The 25,812-nt window shown below is 40.1% G+C and overlaps 1 protein-coding gene across 1 annotated transcript; it reads left to right on the top strand.

Moving 5' to 3' along the window:
* Positions 1–25,119, top strand: SLC5A7 (solute carrier family 5 member 7). The gene is made up of 9 exons (XM_074816918.1): positions 1–200; positions 1,147–1,370; positions 8,093–8,206; positions 11,242–11,397; positions 15,987–16,135; positions 20,107–20,250; positions 22,150–22,303; positions 23,526–23,743; positions 24,496–25,119. The coding sequence occupies exons 2-9, from the start codon at positions 1,193–1,195 to the stop codon at positions 25,117–25,119; spliced, it is 1,737 nt and encodes a 578-aa protein (XP_074673019.1). The 5' UTR covers positions 1–200; positions 1,147–1,192.
* The last annotated feature ends 693 nt before the right edge of the window (positions 25,120–25,812 follow it).

Genomic DNA, 25,812 nt, shown 5'->3' on the forward strand with positions numbered 1-25,812 from the left:
GCACTCGGCGCACCGCCGCCACCGCGGGGGGAGAGACGATCCTGCCTTTGCGCCTTCGCCCGCCCCACAGCCCCCCCCGCACCCCGAGGCGGGACAACCCCTGACGGGGGCAAAGCCCCCGCGGCTCAGCCCGGCCACCGCCCCGCGGGATGGGCGGCCGCGCCCCGCGGGCTGCGGGGCAGCGCGGCGGCGGAGCGCAGGTGGGGCGCGGAGCGGCGGGCACGGCGGGGTGCGGGCGGTGGGAGGGGGAGCCCGTCCGTGGGCGCGGGGTGTGCGCGGCCGCGCAGGGCGGCGCGGAGCCTCCGCGGAGCGCGGCGTGCGGAGCCTCCCCGGCAGGTAAGGGCTGGCTCCGCCGGGGGGCTCTCCCGCGGGGGGGCTCCGCGCAGGGCTCCCGCGGCGCCGTCGGGAGCGCGGACGGGCGCTGGCGGCGCGGCGGGGCGAGGGCCGGGGGGGCTGCGGGAAAGGCTGGGTGCGGGGCAGCCGCTGCGCCTCTCGCCCGGGAGCTTTTCCCTCGCGGTAGTTCCTCTGCCTCAAAATTTCTGCCCTTCGACAGCTTTTGAAGCTTTCCCTTTACTTCTCAAATTGCGAGCGGGAATAGATCAGTACTTTCAGTGCTGGACAATTAAATGTTGCGAAAAAGAGCAGATTTGAAATACGGGAGGTGATAGAAAGAGGAAGAGACGGCATTCCGACACAAAGGCTCGAAATATGTGTTTTGCTGTTGTAGCTGTTACTTATCCGTAGTTCTCATATAACTTAAAACAGTTTTGTGGGTTGTATTCTAACTAAATAGAGACTTTAATAGCCCATATGGCCAAGAGCTTCTACCCTGTTCCATGTACCAAAGTACTTCTTGATCAAAGAGTTCCACAGCACTGGGGACTTGGTGACACTGAAATAAATCTGTGCTCAGTAACTGATTTCTATGAATTGAGTAGCTTTCAGCCACATCATTCATTTCCCATTGTAATTGCAGGTTACAGTTGTTGGTTGTTGCTCCATGGACATTTTAATTTCAATTACATCTGAAATACTCATTTCCTAAATAGTCTCTTTAATAACCACCTGAGTTTTCTTTGTACACTGATTCTCAAAAGCATCTTACCAGGTTTGTTAAAAGCAGACGTATTATTGCATTCTCTCCAGAGGTCTTAATGAAATAGCAATCAAAGAAACAGTCAGAACTTCAGCAATGGCTTTCCATGTGGAGGGGCTGGTGGCCATAGTTGTGTTTTACCTGGCTATCCTGGCAGTTGGGATATGGGCTGCTTGGAAAACCAAGAACACTGGCAGCGAAGGAGATCGCAGCGAAGCTATTATAGTCGGTGGAAGAGACATTGGCTTGCTAGTTGGTGGATTTACAATGACCGGTATGTAAAAAAACACCTTTTATTTTTTTTCCTAACCAGCGTATAACCTGTCAGTTTTTGATCTGAATGAAGAAGTGCAATCTGCATGTTGAATAATACAAATGGAGAAAATATATATACTTTTTTTCCAATTGCTGCTAACATTGTTTAGTGAACAGCCAGATGTAACCTCTATATAAAAGAACAAATAATTTAGACTCACACAGGAAGAATACATTATATTTCTTATTCATTTCTTTCATATTCATCTGTAGATTGGGACAGAAGCATGGAATTTATATAGATTAATAAGAAATCCAGTTTTAAAATAACTGTTATTATTGTTAAAGCCATCCAAATTGGTGAGTTACTTTTGTTTAACCAGACTAAAACAAAGTTTATGTGGAAAAGGATGGGGGGGGGGGGGGGGGGCGGGGGGGGGGAAGAAGTGTGAGGCATCAATTAAGTTTCTAAAAGAAAATTGGCATAAATTCAAACTTGTAATTCCACTGAATTCAGCAAACTTACTTTGTGAATTCTTTTAGCTTCTTTTGCAGCAGTTTGACAAAATTACTGTCAATAGTAGTACCAGTAGGAAAAGCCTGCATGAAGGAAGAGTCCTTCATTAATTTTGTAAGCAGTGCTGTCTGACTCCCAGAGCCATTCAAACCAGGTGTCTTAACTGGGTAAACAAGATATTTACAATATGGGCTAAAATCTCAAGCTAACATATGGTATCAGAACAAAAATGCAATATAAGAAGAGTGAATTGGCCTACCATTTTTAATTAAGCAATTTAACCTTTAAGCATGCTTCATTTGGGTTTTTTTACTTATTCTAAGTCCTAGTCAGGCAAAGCCCTTTCAATTGCCAAGTTAGATTTATCAAGTTATATTTATGTTTTGTTATTTTGCCCTGTTCTGGTTTCACAATCATCTATTAAGGAAGAGACACATAGAAATTTGGGCCAAAATTCTGTGTTCTTTAATGAAGAGAAATTCCCATCCCCTTGCAGGCGCATTTTGCTCATTCAAAGACTGAATATTTGGATATTGAGTAACGAATGTTTGTAAAAGTCAATAAAGTTTGAATACAAGCAGATGTTCTACTTTTCACACTTTGCTATAATTTACTGTATCACGTATCCATTGACTACTGAGGCATCAGATATGATGAGACTCTGCTCATAGGCAAGAGCTGGCTTGACTGCTTTCTGCTGAATGAAATGTTTTCAAGAGCACTGAAACCAGAATATTTTGCAGAGATATTGCCTGCCACAAAACTGTAATCATTAGATCGGGGGAGTGGAGACAAAACAAGACAATCCCTGCACGAGTGGTTACAACTAACAGCTTTGCCTGTGGAAGAAGACACAAATTCTGATCTCCTTAATCCTAGTTTACAGGAATATTTTTCATAACAGCTGAAGTAGAGATGAGACTTGAACTGGGGCTTCTATATTTCAGACAATTTCTATAACCACCACAATTCACACCCACACATGCTCATCCCATTTCATGCAAGCTCTAGAGATGGCGTAATATATCATCTCTGTGGTAGAATATCAAACTGATCCTAAAGCCTTTGTGCAGCTAAAACATTCATAGATTTTACACTGTCAGGATTCACATACCTTCTCACCTCTGCCTTCCATAAATATGGCAATTAAAGCTTGAGATGGCAAGTAAATCACACTTTCAGTTTTAGGGAACCACGCCTGGCACACACAGTTCGGTGTGGGCACGTCTACTGAAGCAGGGGTTAGTCCAAGTTTTGTCTCGGTGAGGGTGATTGGCATACTAAGTTTGCAAAGCCATAACAAAATAACTCCGAATGTAAGCTGATCAAAATCTGCAATAATTTTTAATAAATTGTCACATTATTCAAGGGTATAGTTGCTGCTTTAAAAATGATAGATGTAGATTTTGCACCTCATAACCATGCCTCCAGAGATATATGGCTATTCCAACATAGTCTTTATATTTTGCAGCTTTAATTGTCTAAATATGAATTAAAAAACAAAGTCTACCCCATAAAGTAAACCAAGAAATTTTTAAAGATCTCCAGAAAGGATATTATTAGTATGGACATGAAGTACTTTGGGTTATGAGATAAGGCCTAATTCTGTCTTTCTTATCCAAGACAAACACTACCATGTTCTATGGGTATTGGCTCCAAAATGGCAGCAATTTCTAGGACTACTTGGTGGGGAGGATGACAGAACTCAGCAATAAATTTAAAATAAAATTCAGAGCATAAGCATTGTGACTTCATAGGGATAGACTCAAGATTCTTGAGTAATTATAGTTGATTTTCTAAATGGCATTGAAAAGCTTTAAAACAAGTGCAGTCCCTTTGAATAATGGCTGTGGACATATTTGGGTGTATACTATGATCCTGAAGAAGCAGCTGTATCAACTAGCTACTGAAACGCCTAAACACAAAGCCTGTTGAATCCTGAATGTGTCTGCAATTATCAAAATAGAAAGAGTGAGAAGCTTGAACTGGGGATGGATCACAGCAGCTCGTATTAAAATGAGCTAATATAGCACCATGGTAGATACATCTTTAATTTGTGTATCATTTTTATATAGTTAAAATGTTGCATTAAATATTAGTGTTCCTTAATTTGTGATTGAAATTCTTAAGAAGTGGTATCTGCACCAAACTTGAGTCTATTCTGGTTTTGGTGATTGAATTTAAACCCCAAAGGAAATATTTGAAATTACATAATCGAATGCTTACAAACGTGACCAAAAAGCTCACGTATACAAAAACGTCACATATACAAAAATGTCATTTTTTCATTTTAGTTGGATGGAGCTACATGTTATTCCACAAGAAAAAAAGAAATAATACAAAATTCTATCTTTTTGTAATCCTTAGGTCAGGATTTTCATTTTACAGAACTCGATGAGTTGATTCAATAATTCGAGTGGTTAGACAAGGGATCATTCACAAAGAAGTGCTAAAAAACCTGATTTTCTAATATCTATCTATATAGAAAAGAATCGAGACTAATTTCTGTGTTCCTCATATGAACTAGGAGCAGAATTGCTCTCCATATCCTCAGTTATTTGTCTGATCATTTTTTAGGGTGCATGTTTTAAATGGATGTTGGTATTTGCTGCATTTTTTGGTCCTTCAGACAGCAGGCAAAGAGAAGATTAAAATAGATTACCACATGAGTGTTTCAATAGATTATTAGATTTTATATTACTTTTGTCTGATTTAGGAAAAAAAAGAATTTTGCCAAAAAAGGTATTAAACTAACTTTAAATTGTGGCTTAGCAAACTGAGGATCAGAAAACTAATATATAAGGTTGAAATCCCATGCTATTATATGCCATTATTTCTTTTCTATTGGTTTTATTGATGTCAATGTACATGCTGACTACCCATTCACCCCCTCAGAAATAGCCATATAGCACCTTCCTAGAGATCTGGGGTCCTTGGCAGATGTTCCAGTACAGTCATGTGCACACAAAAATTAATCAGCAGCTGTTTTTCAACCCCCAATACAGAAATCAAGAACTTAAATTCAAAAAAAGTGCTAAATCCTCCATGCCACCTTACCCAGCAATACTGGTCCATAGGGCATTGTTCCCCTTCAGCTAGGGGAGGGCAGTGGTCCCTGCAGTGTCACGCGGAAGTGAGGTGACCTGGGCCCCTCCAGAAAAAAGTAAGGGAGTTAGGCACAGCATCAAAGTGTCCCTTGGAGAACACCCACCACCTTAGTAGCAACCCCAGGCAAATCAATGCTAGACGAAGCATTCTTGCACCACAGCTGCAGCAGTGCTGGACTTGACTATGGGATATTGTTCCCCATCTGGAAGTGGGTATAGTTCATGTAGAATTCATGCTCATGCTTTATCCAGAGAAGGAAACAAATACAATTCCCTTTCTAAATATTTACTTTTTTATTGTATGCAGGTGTTTACAACTTATTCCATAAGTCTGTGCTGCTTGAGACACAATAGACAACATGCATTCCAGGTAGTCATGGACTCAACAGTCAATGGCTCAATGTCCAAGTGGAGATCAGTAACGAGTGGTGTCCCTGAGGGGTCCATATTGGGACTAGTATTATTTAGCATTTTTGTCAGGGACATGGATAGTGGGATTGAGTGCACCCTCAGCAAGTTTGTGGATGACACCAAGCTGTGTGATGCAGTCAACATGCTGGAAGGAAGGGATGCCATCCAGGGGGCCCTTGACAGGCTGGAGAATTGGGCCTGTGCAAACCTCATGAAGTTCAACAAGGCCAAGGGCAAAGACCTGCACCTGGGTCAGGGCAATCGCAAACATGGATATAGGACAGGCAATAAGTGAATTGAGAGCAGTCCTGCAGAGAAGGGGTATTGGTGAATGAAAAACTGAATATGAGCCAGCTACGTGTGCTCACAACCCAGAAAGCCCACCATATGCTGGACTGCATCAAGAGAAGTGTGACCAACACGTTGAGGGAGGTGATTCTCCCCCTCTACTCCGCTCTCATGAGACCCCACCTGGAGTACTGCATGCAGCTTTGGGGCCCCCAGTATAAGAAGTGCATGGACCTGCTTGAGTGGGTCCAGAGAAGGGCCACAAAGATGATCAGGGGGCCGGAGCACCTCCCTTATGAGGACAGGCTGAGACAGTTGGAGTTGTTCAACCTGGAGAAGAGAAGGCTCCTGGGAGACTTTATAGCGGCCTTCCAGTAATTAAAGGGGGCCTACAGGAAAGATGGGGAGGGACTCTGCATCAGGGAATGTAGTGATAGGATGAGGAGTAATGGTTTTAAACTGAAAGAGGGTAGATCTAGATTAGATATAAGGAAGAAACTCTTTACTGTGAGGGTGGTGAGACATTGCAACATGTTGCTCAGAGAAGTTGTGGCTGCCCCCTCCCTGGAAGTGTTCAAGGCCAGGTTGGACAAGGCTTTGAGCAACCTGGTCTAGTGGAAGGTGTCCCTGCCCATGGCAGGGGGGTTGGAACTAGATGATCTTTAAGGTCCCTTCCAACCCAAACCGTTCTATGATCCTATGATTCTATGATTCTAGGACTCTGGTAATCAAAGTATCATATTCCCACCTAGCTTAATTCACACTGTCAAGAGGCACAAAATCCCAAATGTCTGACAACTTTTTATGTAGATTTTGTATTCCTGCTCTTCCATTCAAGGATCAGTGTTCACCCATCTTCTCCCTGTGGTCCCACACAGACATCACTCACCTCTTGTCTTGTCTCTGTAGTGCATAATAGATCTCAATACCGAGAAATCTATCAATAACAGGGTTCCTTGGGTCACTTTTTTTGTTGCAGACTTTCTCTGCATGCACATCCCTTATACAAACCCATTATACTATTTCCAACGACACAATACTCCATTCCTATGCTTCAAAATATGAAAGGGGCACAATTGTAATGCTCCAGTTGCTGGACATCTTCTATCATTGAGTTAAAAAAAGTACCCTCTGGTAGTATTTGAGAGATATCACAGTCAAGCAGAAAAAAGTAATCAATTAGATTTTCATGAAATTTCTTTAGGAAATTTTAATTAAATTTTAATTAAATTTTCTTCATTTGTGCTTATCTCCAATTGTTTGTCTTAAACACAAAATCAAGTTTGATTGTATGATGGTGGATGCGGGGAAAATTCTGAAGAATGCTTAAGGAAAATAAATATCTTACAATTGTGAATTTTTACACAGAAAGCCTGAACTACTCTTATATGAGAAGGCAAAGGCTTCTGAGGCAAATCAAAACAGTGTTAAAAAAATCTAGTACTTGTAATGATCTGCCTGCCCTTGTTCAAACTACAGACCCAGAATCATAAAATGTACTCATTGTACATTAGAGAAAATCAAGAACTTTTTGCATGGAATCTGAAAACAGGAAGAGATAAACTTTATTACATTATTTAGTATTAATTATTTTTGCAGATGTAATCACAATACATTTCTGTGTTGGAGATATTCTTTCATACATCCTAAATTCTCAAGTGTAAAAACTTCCCTTCAAGGCAGAGAATCAATTCATTTAGGGTCTGAGGTTTGTATAATAAAAATACTACTGTTTTTTTAGAGAGATAAAATCAAAAATATTACAGATAGTGCAGTTTACTTCTGGAGTAAGTCTTCAGGAAGCACAAAAATAAACAAGTCAAAGTTTAGAACTTAGATAGCAACACAAAACCATCACAGCCCTATATGGAAATATAGCATTTAGGAAAGTCAGTTTGCCAAATGTGCTTTGTGTAGCCAAAATTTAAAATTTATCAAGGTTTTAAGGGCAATTTTTTTCATGAAGGCCCTAGTAAATGATCCATTCATTAAACTCTTCTCTAATTTAAGTGTGTTGAGTTTTCCCAGCTGGGATGAGTTTGTCACTGTATGTTTATTGTTCTTCTTCAGATCCCCTTACATCTCTCCTTCATTTGGACTAACACAAAGAAAATGGTAATGATGTGCTTCATTCATTGTAAACAAGTAGTGAGGGACTCAGCCCTCATATCTTCACTGACTACACAGCCACTTAGGCACGTTGATGATTGTCTCAGTCCATCTGACTTCTTTTTTCATATGCTTAGGTTGTAAATTTTTTGAATTAGGACTATCTTTTATAGAAGGATGCCATGTCTGACACTTGTACAGTACATATAATAAAAAATAGCAATATTATAAGCCATGACAATTTCATTCTACGAGGTGGAATATTTTCTTTCTTTGTGCTCATTAAAGACTTTTCCACTTCTTTTTCAGCCACATGGGTTGGAGGAGGTTACATCAATGGGACAGCAGAAGCTGTGTATGTCCCAGGCTACGGTCTAGCCTGGGCTCAGGCACCTATCGGATATTCCCTTAGTCTGGTTTTAGGTAAGCAAAGAACTAAAGCTAATAGTCTCTCATTTTAAACAGTTCTGATGACAAGTCCTTCATTTGAAATGAAACAACTAGGATCTGATAAAAGGATACTGAGGTAAACTGGATCCCTTCTGCTAATAGGTTTGGCTATTAAAAAGAAAAACAGAAAATTACTATAAATAGTTTGATATCTTAAGTCTCCTGAATGCCCTGGCAAGACCCATTTAATTATTACAACCATAGTGATCTATGGAGGTCACAATAAGAAAGGTTTTGTTGTGGGATTTTTTTAAATTTTAAATTTTTTTTAATTATGTATACTGTTTTATACATTCTGGTTTTCTTTAAGTGCTTATATGATCTGGAATATGGTAGTATCAGGATACCTATAAATTTTGAAATTCAAGAATGGCAAATATCCTTTCAGGTATAAGCAGAAGTGCTCATACCTTACAGATCTTCAGCAAGCATCTAAGTAACTTGTTTAATTTTGTGTAGGAAGTCTGTCATAGAACTGGTCTATTTCCTTAAAACTGGACCAAGCATCTTCTTAAGTGTGGTACAAAACTCCAAATCACATGTCAATATTCAAATACACAATCCTACTATATGCAGGTCAGACTGAAAAATACAGGCAGTATTATAATTTTTAATGCTGTGGCCTCTAATTCCTGAAATGTAGTCTCAGAACTTCCTTACTTTTCTTAATAGCAATAAAAAATTTCTAACCATGTCTCAAGCACATGGAACAGCTTGCAACAAAAGTATGGCCTTGTGAGCCATGATGAATATGCCACAAAGTTGTCAGCTACATCTCTCAGTTTGTGAACAGATCATGTCTCTAAGGCAACTGCTGATGAAACTGTTTAAAAAGAATGTTTTTACAAAAAAGATCCTGTGTTCTTCATCCTTCATTAACGAGACTGCTTGGCCTTTTTAATAATACTTGACCTCTCGGTCTATTTTGAGTCTTTTCTCATGGTCCTCCCACCTAGTCTGTCCCTTTGTTTCCTTTGGTTGCTTATCCAGCTTTTCTTGCCACTTTTATTTCTTCCTGCGCAGCTCGGTTGCCCTCCTGACTCTTTTTTCCACTCAAAAAATGCTTTCCTGTGGCATGTCCTGGTTCTCCTCTCTTCCCAGGTGGAAACCTTCCCCATTGTAGATGTTCCTCTCTGGCACGTGCAGGCCAGCTCCAGTTCCAGTAGTAGTTCCTGTCCCTGAGAGCAGCTCTATTTCCTGTAAGGAAAATAATAACAGTAGATGTCTGCCTGAAGATCAGTTGATGTCATTATGAGGTCATGAAGGTCATCATTCATTGATGTCATTAAGCGGTCATTAGGATCGTAGCCACAAGCACGTTCCTGACTCTTAGCCTCTGTAGAATTGACACAAATTAATAATAACCCAGAATGGGTTGAGTTAGCCTCTCCCCTCATTTCCAGCTGTTTTTAAAGATATCCAGACTTTTTTCCTGGAAATTATAATGGCCACTGCAGGAAAAAGAAGTCTGCATCATGTGACCATATATCTCTCTGCAGAGCACAGAGAGGAAAGCATTTTTGCAGCATGATCTGTACATGGACATTTGGGGGGAGGACTTGTTTATCCTTCTTTAAAAAAAAAATAACCAAAATTATAAGTAAAAGGCTAGAGGACATATAACTGCTTCAGACTGGAAGGATTTAAGACTGATGTAATCTCTTTGTTAGTTCAATGTTGTGCTGCAAACCACTTTTCCTAATTTTTCAAGCAATTTAGTTTTAACGGTTAGAATATCTCCGATCTCCTTTGACAGATGCATGAACGTACTAATAGATTACAATACCACTGATGCTTTTTTTCTTCTTTTAGTTGTCTTTTGTAATGATGACATAGCAAGTAGAATAGGAACAGGATCCATGACCAGTCCAAGAATAGTTTAAAAATGCTGTAGTTTCTGCATCCAAACAACCTGCCTAAAGACAGCATTAACATAAGCAGTATAAATAAATTGTGATTGTTAAGCCAGTACCTTCCCTTCAGGGAACTTAATGAAATGAAGAAATATGAGTCATATAAGGCAATACATAGATATGTGGGATATCTTCTGTACAGTACAATACAATTAATACATTACATATCTTGTGATGAAGAACCTAATAAGTGTCACCAAATACTGCACAGTATATTTTATTGGGAACTGACTCATTTTCCATGTTTTTTTATTGTACTGTATATATTGCATTTCAGCAGTTTTACTGTGGTAGAAGTTTACTTAGTTATAGTCATGTGCAGATCTCAACTACACAGGTTTCCATATAAGGGCTCTTTCAGCTTTCCTGAGATATGTTCTTTTTTTTCCCCAACCAGAAAGAATTTGAGGACTGTACATTAGAAAGGTGAGGCCTCTGCACATTTATGTACATATCCAGCCCATATGCCAGCCAGGCAGAGCAGAACTGTGATACATCAAAATTCCTGAACATTCATAAGTGAAATACATTAGGACAAATGCTCAGGGAGCCTCTAACACCTGAAGAGCCCAGAAGGCATCTGACCTACCCTGGTGTATTAAGGTTGATTTAAGCATACATAACAAATCTGAATTGTCCTGAAAGAATCAGATTTGTTGTATGTATACTAAACCATGTGTGAACTCATATTTCTGATCCAGGAATCCTAGAGAATTTTATTTTTAGAGTAGGACCATGTGAAAATTCATGATGGATTCTAAACAGGAAAATTCCCTTAGGCTAATCCAAAATTAGACAAAACTCTGATAGCATCCATAATGGCAGATTAAGTAAACTGAACCAGATAAAACAAGACAAACTTATTTTTCATTATCAGATCATAGATATTAATGGTGTCAATGTATTTATGTAACTCTGTAGACAGATATAAACGTAAGAGTTCTTAGAGGATATTTTAAGTGTACTTATATATTTTAAAAAACCCAAACAATAATACTGATATTTTTGTACCCTTAACTGACAACCAGTGTTTTACCCCTTAATGGCAATGCATATTTCACTGCAGCTGGTGTCTTATGCTACTTTTCTTTGTAGGTGGCCTTTTTTTTGCAAAACCCATGCGATCCAAAGGCTATGTGACAATGTTAGACCCTTTTCAGCAGCTTTATGGGAAAAGGATGGGAGGACTACTGTTTATTCCAGCTTTAATGGGAGAAATGTTTTGGGCTGCTGCCATCTTCTCTGCCTTAGGTAAGGAATAAGCAGTATAATTATTAATTTATCACAGGTGTAAGGGATTAAGAAAATCAGAAATCAATTAAAATTCTGGCTTCAAATGCTATCTTAGCAAAATTATTCAGAGTGTGACAGTTCTCAGACCCATGCTAACTAGTACTTAAAGCTGGTAATGGTACCCCATTAATTATTTTGGTAATGGAAAGACATGCACAGTATCTATTAGTTTTCAAGTACCTTTAAGTTGTCCCTTTTCAAAGAGCATTAAAAGATTTAGCAACAAGTTTCTTTTAATTGTGATGGTGACATGAGTGATTGCAAGCGTCCCTTTTGTGTCAAGGCTGGCCCAGCTTCTCTTTTACACTACTGAGATCACAGAAGCCAATCAAAATGTCCCTTAAAGATGTGAAACGTTATTGCCAATGCATCTAAACAAAATAATCCTTTGCATATAGGAGACCTACATATACAGAACTTTCCATAGCACAAATAATAGAAGTAAAACAGATGCTGATCAATAAATTTAAGTATTATTCAATTCTAAATGGCTTTCTACTTGACAAAATGAAGAAAATACTTAGGATTCAAGAAAGGATTCAGAGAATTAGTGGAACTGTGACTCAATAGAAAATACCCAACTACTCATCCAGTCCTGGAAAAAAATCAGTTTCCAGGGTTTTTAATTATATTTCAGGCCTGAATTTAGCAATCCCTTCAAGAACTGAGAAAGCCCTTGAGTTGAAGCACCAGTAGTTGACTTTTACCAGCTAATCATACTCATAGTGCACATGCATGTGGTAATGCTTTCTAGCACAAGCTATTTTAAACAGAAAATAAACTTTGAAGGTACTCTCCAACTGTGCTCTGATGAACTGCAAAGCAATGGGGAGCTTGTTTACCACAATTTCATCACAAAACCCTTAAAGGACTAAGAACAAATTACATGCTGAGGTGATAGGAGTTGAATAACTTGAAGAACACTCTAAGTATTTGGAATATACTTTCTTTTTGATTGAGAACAAGGTAATCTGTGATATTTCAAAGCAAGTTGTATGAATACCTTTCTAGTAGGTTTATATTAACAGCTGACAGCTAAAGACTGTCAGTGATTTATAAAGGTCATTGCAGGTTTTGATTTTAACTATTATGTGAATAATTTAGTTATATTATACCTCCTAATTTGCACACCTATCCTCACTGATGAATATTTAATCCCAGTACTCTTCACTACTTGATCTTCCTCGTGACTCCTTGCTTGGCAGGGTTGTAGAGGGGAAAGACAGGGCTTCCAACTTGTGAAAGAGGTCTGTCCTTGTAAACCTCAAGCACATGAACACTGAAGTCTCACTATACAGCGAAAAAACACCTGGCAGCTTCCAGCAGCTCTTATATATCACACATCATGTTGTGTTCTACTGCCAGAACTCTTCCACCTACGTGGTCAAGAGTATCCATCTACAATACCTGCAAGGACTAGAAGTTATTGCAACATGCTTCATTTAAATCATCCTAATTAGAGAAGAGGACTTTTTAAAACATGGGTTTAGAACACTGCAATCATGTGAAATAGCTAATACATCTAAGGGAAATGTATAACCATCCTCGCCAGAAGGGCAGTGCAGGAGGGCACAAGCAATTCAGGAGCTTTCTTCAGCGCACTGGCAACAACTTCCTGACACAAATGATCGGGGAGCTGATGGAGGTGCTCTGTTGAACCTGTTACTTACAAACAAGGAAGAATTAGTTAGGGGTGTAGAGGTTGGAGGCAGACTTGGCTGCAGCGTTCATGAGATGGTGGAGTTCAGGGTCCTGAGAGGAGGGAACAAGACAAAAATCAGGACCACAACAATGGACTTCAAGAGTAGAGCTCAGCCTCTCAAGGGATCTGCTTGGAGGAATCCCCTAGGGGACAGCCCTGGAGAGAAGAGGAGTCCAGGAGAGCTGGTTGATATTCAGGGATCACCTCCTCCACCTGGAAAACAAACAAAGCTGGCAGGAGACCTGCATGGATGAAAAGGAGCTCCTGATTCAGACATTAAAAAGAAGCATTCAAGAGGTGGAAGCAGGGACAGGGGACCTGGAAGGAATACAGAGACACTGTTCAAGCATGCAGAGATAGGTTTAGAAAAGCCAGTGTCCACCTGGATTTGAATCTGGCCATGAAGGGCAGCAAGAAAGGTTCCTATGAGTGCATAAACTAGGGAAAATGTGGACTACTGTTGAATGGGACAGGGCAAAGTGACAAAGGATGTGGAAAAGGCTGAGGTACTCAGAGCCTTCTCTGCTTCATCTTGGTTGGTAAGACCAGCTTTCAGGAACCCGAGGACCCTGAGAACGCTAGGAAAGTCCAGAGCAAGGAAGGCTTGTTGGAGGAGGATTGGGTTAGGAAACATTTAAATAGACTGAACAGACAGGATTCCATGGGACCTCATGGTGCATCCTGCAAGTGCTGTGGGAGCTGACTGATAGCATTGCAAGGACATTCACAGTAATTTTTCTGGACTGTGGTGATCAGGGATGTTCCTGAAGACTGGAAGAAAAAAAAAATGTCATTCTCGTCTTTAAGAAGGGCAAGAAGGATGATACCAGAAACTAAAGCCTGATCAGCCTGACCTCAATCCCCTGGAAAATGATGGAGCAAATATTCCTGGAAACTACTTCCAAAGAAATGAAGGTCACAAAGGGGACTGGGAGGAGTCAGCATGGATTTATGGAAAGGAAATAATTCCTGACCAACCTGACATCTTCCATGTTAAGCTGACTGGTTTGGTTCGTGAAGGGAGAGCAGGGCATGCTGTGGATTTCAAAACGGGCTTTTTATACCATTTCAAATAACAGTCTCATAGACAAACAGATGAAGTACAGGCTAGATAAATGGACATTGAGGAGGAAATTGAAAACTGGCTGAACTTCTGGGCTCACAGGGCTGTGTCCAGCAGCATGGACGCCACCGGGTGGCCAGTCACCAGTTGTGCACCCCAGAGGTCAATACTGAATCCTCTATTGTGTAACAGTTTCATTAATGACCTGGCTGACCGGACCAAGTGGACCTTCAGCCAGTTTGCAGAAAGTAAAAACTGTGAGGAGTTGCTGATAGACCAGATGTTTGTACTGCCATTCAGACGGACTTCAACAAGCTGCAGAAATGGGCCAACAGGAAGCTCATGAAGTTCAACAAAGGAAATACTAAATCCTGGCCTGATGTCCCGGTACAGGCTGGGGGCTGACTAGCTGGAAAGCAGGTTTGCAGAAAAGGACCTGGGAGCCTTAGAAAGCAATGAAGTTGACCATGATCCAGCAATGTGTCCCTGTGGCAAAGAAAACCAATGGGATCCCGGACTGCATTAGAAGGACCATTGTCAGCAGGTTGAGGGAGGGGATCCTTCTCCTCTACTCAGCACTGGCGAGATACATGTGGAGTGCTGGATCCAGTGTTCCCTAATGCAAGAGACGTGGACATACTGGAGAAAGTCCAGTGAAGAGTCACAAAGATTATCTGGCATATAGGGAGAGGCTGAGACAGCTGGGACTGTTCAGCCTGGAGAAGGCTCAGGGGGATCTTATCCATCTGCATAAATACTTGATTTGGCAGTGGGGTGAGCAGAATAAAGAAGACAGAGCCAGGCTGATATCTGGGCTGCTCAGTGACAGAACAAGAGGCAATGGGCACAAACAGAACTAAAGGAAATTTCAGGTGAACTTAAGAAAAAGCTTTTTTTTTACAGTGGGAGAGGTCAGACACTAGCACAGGTTGCCCAGAGAGGTTGTGGAGGCTCAATCCTTGCATCTAGTCAAGACCCAACTGAACATGATCCTGAGCAACCTGCTCCAGCTGACACTGCTTGAATGGGGGCTTGGACTAGACAATCTCTAGAGATGCCTTTCAGTGTCAGCAACTCTTTGATTCTATGAGCTATTTTGTGGAGACTGACTGGTCAGCTCAACATTGTGGTTTGTTTTCTACAAATGAAATCTGCTTGATGGTGCTTGGGAAAGTTCTTGGTTTCTAGGTCCACAATGAAAGATGGATTCTCCAGTTTGCAAAGAAACCCACCTTTGTCGCATGTAAACAATTCAAGGGCACTTTAGAAGGGTCAGTGGTCAATTGTCCCTATAGCTGATGCCTCCTCTACCATTCCTTCCTTGGTCAAAAGGGGCTTGCTCAGAGCGTAAGTGTGGTATGTTGCAGCAGACCTCTCCTAAACACAGCCTTTACTGCAATGATACCCTTGTTCCCATGTGGCTGCAACTCATCCAGGGAAGCTTCATCTGTCTGTGTGTGGCTGCTTTTCTCCAGGCAGAAAGGGAGAGTGTAGTCCTTACACAGCTTGAGCAATGTAAGGAATGGCTGTTGGGACACTTCCCTCCTCCATTTCATAAGAATCTGTGAAGTGAGAGATGCTAGACTTAGACAAACAGGATCCTTCCTTTTCCCACTACCTTCAAAGGTGCAGAAGGGGTGTGCAGAAAATAGAGGGGGGAATATCTTCATGCTGTGGTTAAGTGTCAGAGTAGCACCTGTATATGCAACTTAACAAAGGTGAGCCGTCTTGTCAGATGTACTGTGACATACACTAAAACACAGTGCTTTGTTTTTCCCTTAGGTGCCACTATAAGTGTGATCATTGACCTTAATGTCAACATTTCAGTCATTATTTCTGCCCTGATTGCAACTATGTACACACTTGTGGGTGGGCTTTATTCTGTGGCCTATACCGATGTAGTTCAGCTCTTCTGCATCTTCCTGGGACTGGTAAGTTTGACTTTTTTTCTCTTCTTTGTTGAGGATTTTGCTCTGAGCATTATGATGACTGCTGAGACCTATTGCTCAGCGTTGGTTTTGGAACCACTGTCTTCACTGAAAGCATGGAGAAGCAATATCTCCACTTACAGAACCCTGACTTTAAAGAGTCTGCATTTACACCAGTGTACAGCCTGTGCTTTGACAGTAACACTGACTGGGAGGCCCAATTCTTTGGCTTTTTTCCAACCAGTCTGATAGTGCAAACACTCTTTTAACTTTCCTACTGAGTATATATCTAACTCGGGACAGGGCTGGAGGACTTTCCCTATCTGTTCATAGGACTGTGGCACAGGTGCTGGAAGGAGGCATCAGACGTAGGAAGCAGTCAGTAGACCAGTCCAGAAACACTGGCATTGGACCTGCAGAGCTGATACTCTCCTGCTTCTCTTTCCTCTAGCTGTCACTTATTCACACAGCTTAGTTAACTTCCTGCTTTAAATCACCTTCTTGATTTTTCCCTCAATTTCCTTCCACCATCCTTGGAGACCATAGTATAGGAAGTCTCACCAGATGACCCTGCTGTTTGAATATGATGGTATGAATATCCCCTCATCAGCTATCAAAGATATGATAGTGGGTAGCCTTTTCTCTTATTTACTGCTGTTCTTTAAGCCCTACTCTGAAAAACATCAATGCAACAGGATTCAGATCACAGGGGTGCAATCGAAGAAAGAAGCTGCTGTCTTTGTTTGCTAGTGGCAGTAATAGATGGTCACAGGTGTGCAGAGATCTAAAACAAGCTGAAATAAATGGTGTGGCTCAAGGTGAAGAAACTGAATGGCACCTTGGGGACCCAGAGTTGTTTCTCTGCTTTCACTGGAGTTCTTGTGCAGCTCTAGGGAAATTGCTTCAGCCAGAGCTCACACAGGTGGTCACTAACAACCCTGTGTGTGTCCTCACTCTGGGGCATCCTACTGTGAGGCCTATAACCTTATTTGCAGAAGTGCTAAGCATTCCCTGTTGTAACTGACTTCATGGGAATGGTGCTAAATGCCCTGAAAAAACAAATCCAAGTTCCAGCTGGCCACCTCAAATGAGAAGTTATTCCAGATCTTCTTGTCTCATACCTTTGTTCTTCACCTGCACAGAGGGGAAAATACTGTCTCCTTCCCTAACATACATGTTCACTATTTGTGAACAATTCAGTTTTTACAGATGGTGTGCATTACAGAAATTCCCAAAATTGTAGATAAATCAAAATACAGAAATGCTTTTCCAATGAGAGCAACTCATGCACTGCTAAAGACCCTGATCCCATGGGAATAACAACATGTGAGCCTGTATTAAAGGCAGCATGTGTCTGACAGGGAGAGGAAAGCAAATGAAGGTTGCATAGCAGTGTTCTAAATGGTTGGATCTGTAGCTCTAATAGTGGTTTTTTAATTCAGATTGGGCTCTTTATGTAATTTTCCATTTAAAATAAACAGCAATAATGTCATGTAGAAGGAACCATATTCATAACCTCGAGAGTCATCAGTGGGGCTGGAAGCCTCAGGTAGCTTCTAAATGGTCACGCTCTAGGTGAGGCGGTTTTAGATGAGATGGGACACTTTCACAGTAGGTGTCATAACAGAAGATGTCACAGGCTCAGGTATCCCAGCTTTTCCTCCAGGCTCAGGAGCAGTTCGCATTCCCACTGGCACTGAGCTTTACTGCTCATTCCTCTAATGTATGTTCCCCTCCTGTTCCTCACCCAAGAGGAGATGCTTGTTCTAATCACTTCTGTTCACTACTGTGGCTCCTCAATTCAGCCACAGCTTCGTCTTTAGGCTTCCATAACCTCTACTCTAGCAACTCCACATAATTCCCTGGTTTTCTCATTACAATCCCATGTAGTCTCTGTCCTTTCCTCCTCACTCTCCAGTACCCACATCTGCAGTTCTCAGCTCTTTGTCTTTATCTTGCCCACTGAGTCTTTCCCTGATCCTATACTGTACCCCCACTATTTACTGACTCTTCATCTCAGTTGTGTTATTAATTTCCCATTCTAAACTCTTTGCCAGCATGTAGAAGTCCTTTTTTTTTTCTGGTTTCCAACCCCATGAAGTTCAGGTCCTTCTAGCTACTTGCTACTTCTACCCTTAAGCTTCAAGTCCCAGCATAAAGTCCCAGTTTCCGCTTCACTTACATGAGCCTTCATTTTATTTGTTTTCCATTCAAACCAGTGAATTTTCTACTCCCAGTAGAAAAAGCTCAACAAAGAGTCTATAATATGTCTATATTAAGCAAGTTAAACAGTGCCAAGGTGAAAATACAGGATCATCTGTAGTGCTTAATTGCTGACACAGTCCTGGCACTATTTTGGCCCACACCAACTAGTATTTTCCCAGATAATTCCCAAGAACAGTTTAGGTCAGTCCTTTTTGGCAGAGAAAGGAGTCTAGATGTATGAATGTAAACAATGACATGTCAGTGAACTGCAGGGCCAGAGAAATGTGTCTTGATTTGTTTTATTTACTAATGTAGAGGTAGGCCTTGAGACCACAAAGATCTAGGTTACTGTCAGGAACTGGAATGGATTATAAAAGCTCATAATGCATTTGCAATACATTACCTGTTAAATCCGGGGCTGTGGCATGCAGGCTGCAGATGGACCTCTAGAAATTTACCATACTGAAAATCTCAGTGGAGTAGGGGCAAACTACAGCTCTTCAGAAGTTGATCACTTAGACATGTTTGAGAATTGAGGTTCACAAACAAGAAAAAAAAAATCCGTTTGACATACCTGATCCCAGTGAATTTCTCCACAAGAAGAGTATTAACATCCATTAATTTTGACAATATGTTTATTTTTCCCTCAAATTATCTTGGAGGCAGTTGAAACTTTTGGTAATCTTTCCCAGAAAAGCCCAAGCAGACAGTGAGAAGGGAATCTTTCTGCCCAAGTGCTTAAATTGACAAAGTTTAAGATGTGACTGAGAACAGAATACTATGGTACGTGATAAACAGCCTGAATAACAAGCGGCTCTGCAAAATAATCTTCACAGATTATTGCAATAATTGTTCAACAAAGTAGAGGAAGATGTTTGATTTCTCCCCTCCTTGCTCCTGTTACCCCATACACTTAAATGTGATCAGTGGGATTGTGGTAATCTGCGTGGTTTTGGACATCATTGAATCCTTAAGGATGCCATGGTTGTGATGGTCTATTCCATATAGCACAAAGCCTGTTTCTCATCTCAGTAGGAGCTGCTGAGGTTTTCCTCATAGAAAGTTAGTGAGTTACACCACTGCAAAATGTGTTGGCAAGTAAACGCACAAAAAGTGAGTTGGTGAGGGAAACGAACCTTCTGGCAGAAACTGTCTCTGGGAACGGTTTCTCAACTGATTTTTTGGCCTAGATCAAAAACAAACTGAAAATAGTCAAGAGCCCTTCAAGGCAGAAAAGTGCTGTAATGCTGGGATACTGGGTGTTCTGGAGCAAGAGAGATGGGGGTTCTCTTGTCACGATATAGTTTTGTGTTGAATTACAAACAAATTCCCAAGTCTTCAGTGTGTTTGCAATGTCTCATGCCTGTATACTGGCAAATTATGATGCTACTGCATGCAAGTTTATATGTAGATGTGTGTCTACAGTGTGATCCAGGAAAGTGTGTAAAGAATATATGTGAAGTTTAGGGAAAATAAAATGAAGATGTATAAATGTGTCTTTCCTGTTGATTTTGTGATTTACACTGATTAATTCTCTTCTCATACTCACACTCTCCGGGGCAGAGGTAAGCTATCTCTTAACAAGTGTTACAAACCAAGCTCTCTAGACTTCGGAGATATTCCACCTGCACATAACCTGACTTTCCTGCAAGTCAGCTCAGCAATTTGGCATTAGATCTGTAGCATGCAAGATGAAATGAAATGAAATGAAATCACAGCTTTAGAGTGCCTTCTTTAGACCTGTACAAAGTGTTTCTCTTTGGTTACAGTGGATCAGCGTACCCTTTGCAATGTCCCATCCTGCAGTGACAGACATTGGGTTCACGGCCGTGCACCAGGTGCACCAAGAACCTTGGCTTGGATCTATCAACTCACTTGACATTTACACATGGCTGGACAATTTCCTTTTACTGGTAAGTGATGGCTTGTACGAAGGAATGAAGTATTTAAGGACTCACACTGTGTTACTGTGACAGCTGAAAATAATAGAGTCTAGTTAAGAGTTTCCAGAAAACTGAAAACTTTTACCCTCCTGACTTCTGCTCAATATTTCTGCACATCTGAATGATTTCAGTGAAATATCAGTAGAATATTGTAGAACAGCTGTCAAAGTAAACATTGCCAGGAATGCAATTTAAATATCATCAGTATGAAAGAGTCGACTTATGCTAAAATTAATTAAAAGTGTGCAGCTAGTATTTAACTGATGTCATTGTTGGCAGAGGAATTTATATATTGCAGAAGGCAATAAATATGTTATACAAATGTTTAAATATGCCTTAGGTATAGGTGTAAAAAAAGCTTTACAGAGATGGATGGATGGATGGATGGATGGATGGATGGATGGATGGATGGATGGATTCATAAGTGCATGCACGCCAGAATGAACTGAGGGCTTTCGTTATTTAATACCTATGTATTACACATGGGATTGGTGGTTATTAAGTACTTTCCATTAAAAGATCTAGCAACACATGCTAACATTTTCCATTCTCGTTGTCCCTGAGCAACTCTATGCTGTTTTTATAATCATGTTGTACTTTGGGATTCCTTTCACTGTTTTTTTTTAATAATCTTAACCAAAAATCTTCAGAGCTTTCTGATAATTGGGCTATTAAAATATTGTTTATCCAGATTAAATTTTTTAGGGATTCTCAGAGACCTAAAGCATGACATTAGCTCAGGAGGCTGTATTCTGTCTGGTAAGCCTGAAGGTTTCATCTTTGCTGATAAACAAAGGAAAGCTCTGAAGTTGCCATATTGTGACACATTTTCTTTTCATCTTGTTTGTTTCACTATAGCTTAAGAAGTTTACACATGCTTGGAAAGCTTTGTTAAAGGAACATTATTAAGGCTAAAAAGGAAAACAGTCATAAATAGCAAGTCAAAATCAGAGTTGCCTGTGAAACATTCATTTGGTCCCTGTGTGTGCATGAAACATGTATGAAACACCTGTATACACACTATTTGGTCCAAATGCCTCCTGCCTCATTTAGTGAGCAGAACTGGACTGTGCATGTTTAGTGAGCAGTTTGCTTTATTTTCTTTCCATGCTGTTTAGTCATAGGCACTTAATTACTTAGTGGAAACTATTCAAATCCTGCTCTCAGGACAGAATTGTTAGCACTTGGGTTTTTAGACTTTGATAATACCACTTTGTGTGATATTTTGCAGACATAATTTTAAGTACAATCAAGATCTTCACTGTTATATACCTTAAACAAGAGAAGGGTTGCTATCATAAAATAAAACTTTCTTTTACTGCTTTGTCTTTAATTTCTGTTAGTATCATGTTTGTTTAAGACAGGGGGAGAATAATTTTTCAGATTCTTGTGTTCAGTGTATACAGAACATGTTGCCTTGGTTAGATGGCCACATGCATTCATAAGGGAAGATAAAATCCTATCAGTGTCTAATCTAATTTTGCCAGGGGGAGGGTACTGGAGGCCAAATTCTTCAAATATGAGACATGACAATAGTATTTTATAACCTTTCCTAAGACTTTATCAAGTATTTATAGAGCTTACAATACCTGGGGATTACAGAAACTATGCAAGTGCAAAGTGTTGCTAATTGTATAAAGGAATAACTTATCTAAAAGAATGGGATTTAGGTGGATTTACAAAGGTTTGACATACTTGTGAGAATGAAAGTTACAGCTATTACTGACTGACTGATATTCAATAAATAAATGAAAGAGCGGCGACACAGCATTCAGCATTCAAGTGATGATTCTATTTGCTCTCTATATGGCAATAGCACAAAAATCCAGTTAGCCCCCAATGACAGGATGCTGCCCATTGTGTTTGCAGACATTAGGAGGAATCCCATGGCAAGCGTATTTCCAGCGAGTTCTTTCCTCATCTTCTGCCACATATGCTCAAGTTCTGTCATTTCTAGCTGCTTTTGGCTGTCTTGTGATGGCTCTTCCTGCAGTTCTCATTGGTGCAATTGGAGCATCCACAGGTAAGTGATTAAAAATTAATAGTGCAATAAATGCAAAATGAATAGTACAATAGACATGTGAAAACCCTACAAAGCTTCTGTTAGATATAATCTAGCCAGGTGACATCATTAAGCAGCTCATGACTTCTTCAACAGAAGACTACACTGAAAAATAATATTATAGAATATTTCTCCCAGGGGAAATTACTCCTACCCCAGTGGTTGAGATTAACTCATTATGCACATTCTAGGTATCTACAGATGTAATATTTCTATTTAATATTTGAGTTAGATTCTAGTACTTTTGTTTGGTTCTAACAGTAATAATGAGGAGTGGCTGAGGGAACTGGGGTTGTTTAGCCTGCAGAAAAGGAGGCTAAGGGGAGACCTTAGTGCTCTCTACAACTACCGGAAAAGACGTTGTAGTGAGGTGGCTGTCGGTCTCTTCTCCCAGGTAACAAGTGATAGGACAAGAGGAAATGGCCTCAAGTTGCACCAGGGGAGGTTTAGATTGGATATTGGGAAATATTTCTTCACTGAAAGGGTTGTCAAGCCCTGGACCAGGCTGCCCAGGGAAGTGGTTGAGTCACCATCCCTGGAGGTATTTAAAAGATGTGTAGATGAGGTGCTTAGGGACATGGTTTAGTGGTGGACTTGGCAGTATTAACGGTTGGACTCAATGATCTTAAAGGTCTTTTCCAACCTAAATGTTTCTAAATGATTCTGTGACTTATCAGGAATTTATTATCTTAATCAAAATATCCTTGTCAAGGTCTTTGTCATAGTGAGAGTGATCCCCATCACAGTGACCATGTAGCTAAACTGTTAGAAATGTTCTGTTCAAAATGTTTAACGCATGGCTTTAAGCTCTGAGTCTCTAATCCAAGAGAATAATTAAATACATCACAAACAAATATGGATCTCAGACTTGTTTTATTGAGGAAAATTACATTTATGAGCAATGCAAAGTTTTAATATTAAACTTACTACTGGATAATCAGAGGGTGTGGTCAGACTTAGCTTAGAGATAAGGAAAAATGCTGAGCAGAATTAAATCTGCCTAACAGAAACCAGTGGGACACTGCCTCTCTGAAGCGCCATCAGTCTGGCCCTAGTAACAGTTTGGTCATTGAATGTGAATGAAAATGTGGCAATATGAATAGCTCACTACACATGAAGTCAAGAGATGCTGTAGCTGATGACTACTAATGTTACTAATAACATACCGGTGTCCATATTGCAGCCTGGAATGAGACTGGGTATGGTGTCCCTGACCCTATGTCTAATAAAGAAGCAGATATGATTTTACCGATTGTGCTCCAATACCTTTGCCCAGTCTATATCTCGTTCTTTGGCCTCGGCGCTGTTTCTGCTGCTGTGATGTCATCAGCTGACTCATCAATTTTATCAGCAAGCTCTATGTTTGCTCGGAACATTTACCAGCTTTCCTTCCGACAAAATGTGAGATTACATTTTCATTTTTACTTTTAGAGAAAATTTTAGAGGAAACCTTAACTAGGTAATGCATAGACTGTAATTTCATAATGAAACACCTCTTTCACATTCCTGTCTATGACTAGAAAAAGTATAGCATTTCATTCCTAACAGTATATTGAATAAACTGAAAGTCATAAAAATATTTATGGTTGTGACTGACAGCAGAGGTGAAAAAGCTAGCTCATGGGAGGCAGCTTTCAGGAGTTTTCATGACACTGCAGTTTATCCAAACAGCTCCTAATTATGGTTGCAACAATAATTTTTACTTGAATCTTTACAAAATGAGGCATCTTTCTGAATTATTGATTTATTATGAAATCATTTGACAACAGAATCAGCTAGTGAGTCAGAGTTTTTCTTAGGAAATGACAAAGAAGAAATTCTGATGCTGACAGTTTTTTCTGGTTGAGCCATATTGTGCTTATACCTAAAAGTTATTTGTAACACTGCCGTTGTTTTCTTCTTTGACATGTTATCAAATTTTTCCTTATGCTCAAAGATTAACAACTTTGGGAATGGCAACCATGACTCTTGGGGTTTTTTTTCTCTGTGCTTGAGATGGAGATAGAGACAGAGATTTGTTTGTTTGTAAATATTATTAAATGTCATGCAAAATTTCCTTTTACAATGCAGTATTTTATATTGACTATGTGCATAAATGTAGGCATACATATATTGCCATGAAAAAAACACCTAACTCTGCCCTTTTTTTGCAGGCTTCAGACAGGGAAATCGTGTGGGTTATGAGAATTACTGTTTTTCTGTTTGGAGCATCAGCAACAGCAATGGCACTGCTAGCTTCATCAGTGTATGGCCTGTGGTACCTCAGCTCTGACCTTGTTTATATCATCATATTCCCCCAGCTCCTGTGTGTGTTATTTGTTAAAGGAACCAACACCTACGGTGCCATTGCAGGATACTTATTTGGCCTTGTTCTCAGAATAACTGGAGGAGAACCATACCTCTACCTTCAGCCCTTGATCTACTATCCTGGCTGCTATCCAGATGAAAATAATATCTATATCCAGCGATTCCCATTTAAAACACTTGCTATGCTTACCTCCTTCTTTACTAACATTATAGTATCCTACTTAGCCAAATACTTATTTGAGAGTGGGATTTTGCCACCAAAGCTGGATTTTCTTGATGCTGTTGTTGCCAGGTACAGTAGAGAACACATGGACAAAGCAACTCTTGTAAAAAGTGACAATATTGTATTAAACGAACTTGCACCTGTGAATCCACGACACAGTCTAACTTTGAGCTCAACTTTCACAAACAAGGAAGCCTTCAATTATGTTGATTCGAGTCCAGAGCTGTCCAACACTGAAGATAATTAAAAAATCTGGTAGCCACAGGCAAAGCAATGTGAAGCAGGATATTCTACAAAGAACAGTAAGAGGAATTTTATCAGAAGAAAAGCAAGAACTGGAAATAAAATGCCACTGCACAATTCTTTAATTTGTTTCTAGGAGCAGGAGCATCCCATGGGAGGAACTCTCTTCTGTTATTATCTAACATGTTGGATTAGATCATAGAGTGTTTACCAAAAGATACACTCAGATCCCATTCTTTCCACCCAGGACTATACTGTGTAATTAAAAAGTATTTACAATTGAAAATATATGTAGCAGGAAAAGTGCAGCAGTTATTTAGCTAGGACATCACATGAAGAGATTATAATACAGTCATTCTGAAATACTATCAGTCAACATTTTATTGGCATTAAGTGAAAATATATTGTCACAGCTAAAAGTGATTTATTACTAAAGAGCTAGTTGCTTGAGCAAAGACAGATAGATAACTTCCCTGGGGTTTTGATCTCATCATTTTTTTCCTCATAAAGAAATTCAAATAATACAAATCTAGTATTTTATTATTTGTATAAGACAGCAAAATGCACAAATAGTAACAAATTCCTTATAGGAGTGCTAAACATCATATACTAATTTAAAAAGTTAAAATGAAGTCACCAGTTTAAAATTATGTTATACCTAATGCAAGACAACCTTAGACAAAGTATGTTACTATAG

Source organism: Strix aluco, chromosome 2, assembly GCF_031877795.1.
Source record: "Strix aluco isolate bStrAlu1 chromosome 2, bStrAlu1.hap1, whole genome shotgun sequence".
Taxonomy (NCBI): Eukaryota; Metazoa; Chordata; class Aves; order Strigiformes; family Strigidae; genus Strix; species Strix aluco.

Excerpts from the sequence above, each read along its gene's own strand:
- SLC5A7 (XM_074816918.1), top strand. The coding sequence starts at position 1,193 with ATGGCTTTCCATGTGGAGGGGCTGGTGGCCATAGTTGTGTTTTACCTG. Across the intron at positions 11,398-15,986 it reads TGCCATCTTCTCTGCCTTAG|GTGCCACTATAAGTGTGATC; the intron begins GTAAGGAATAAG and ends TTTTTCCCTTAG. Across the intron at positions 16,136-20,106 it reads TCTGCATCTTCCTGGGACTG|TGGATCAGCGTACCCTTTGC; the intron begins GTAAGTTTGACT and ends CTTTGGTTACAG.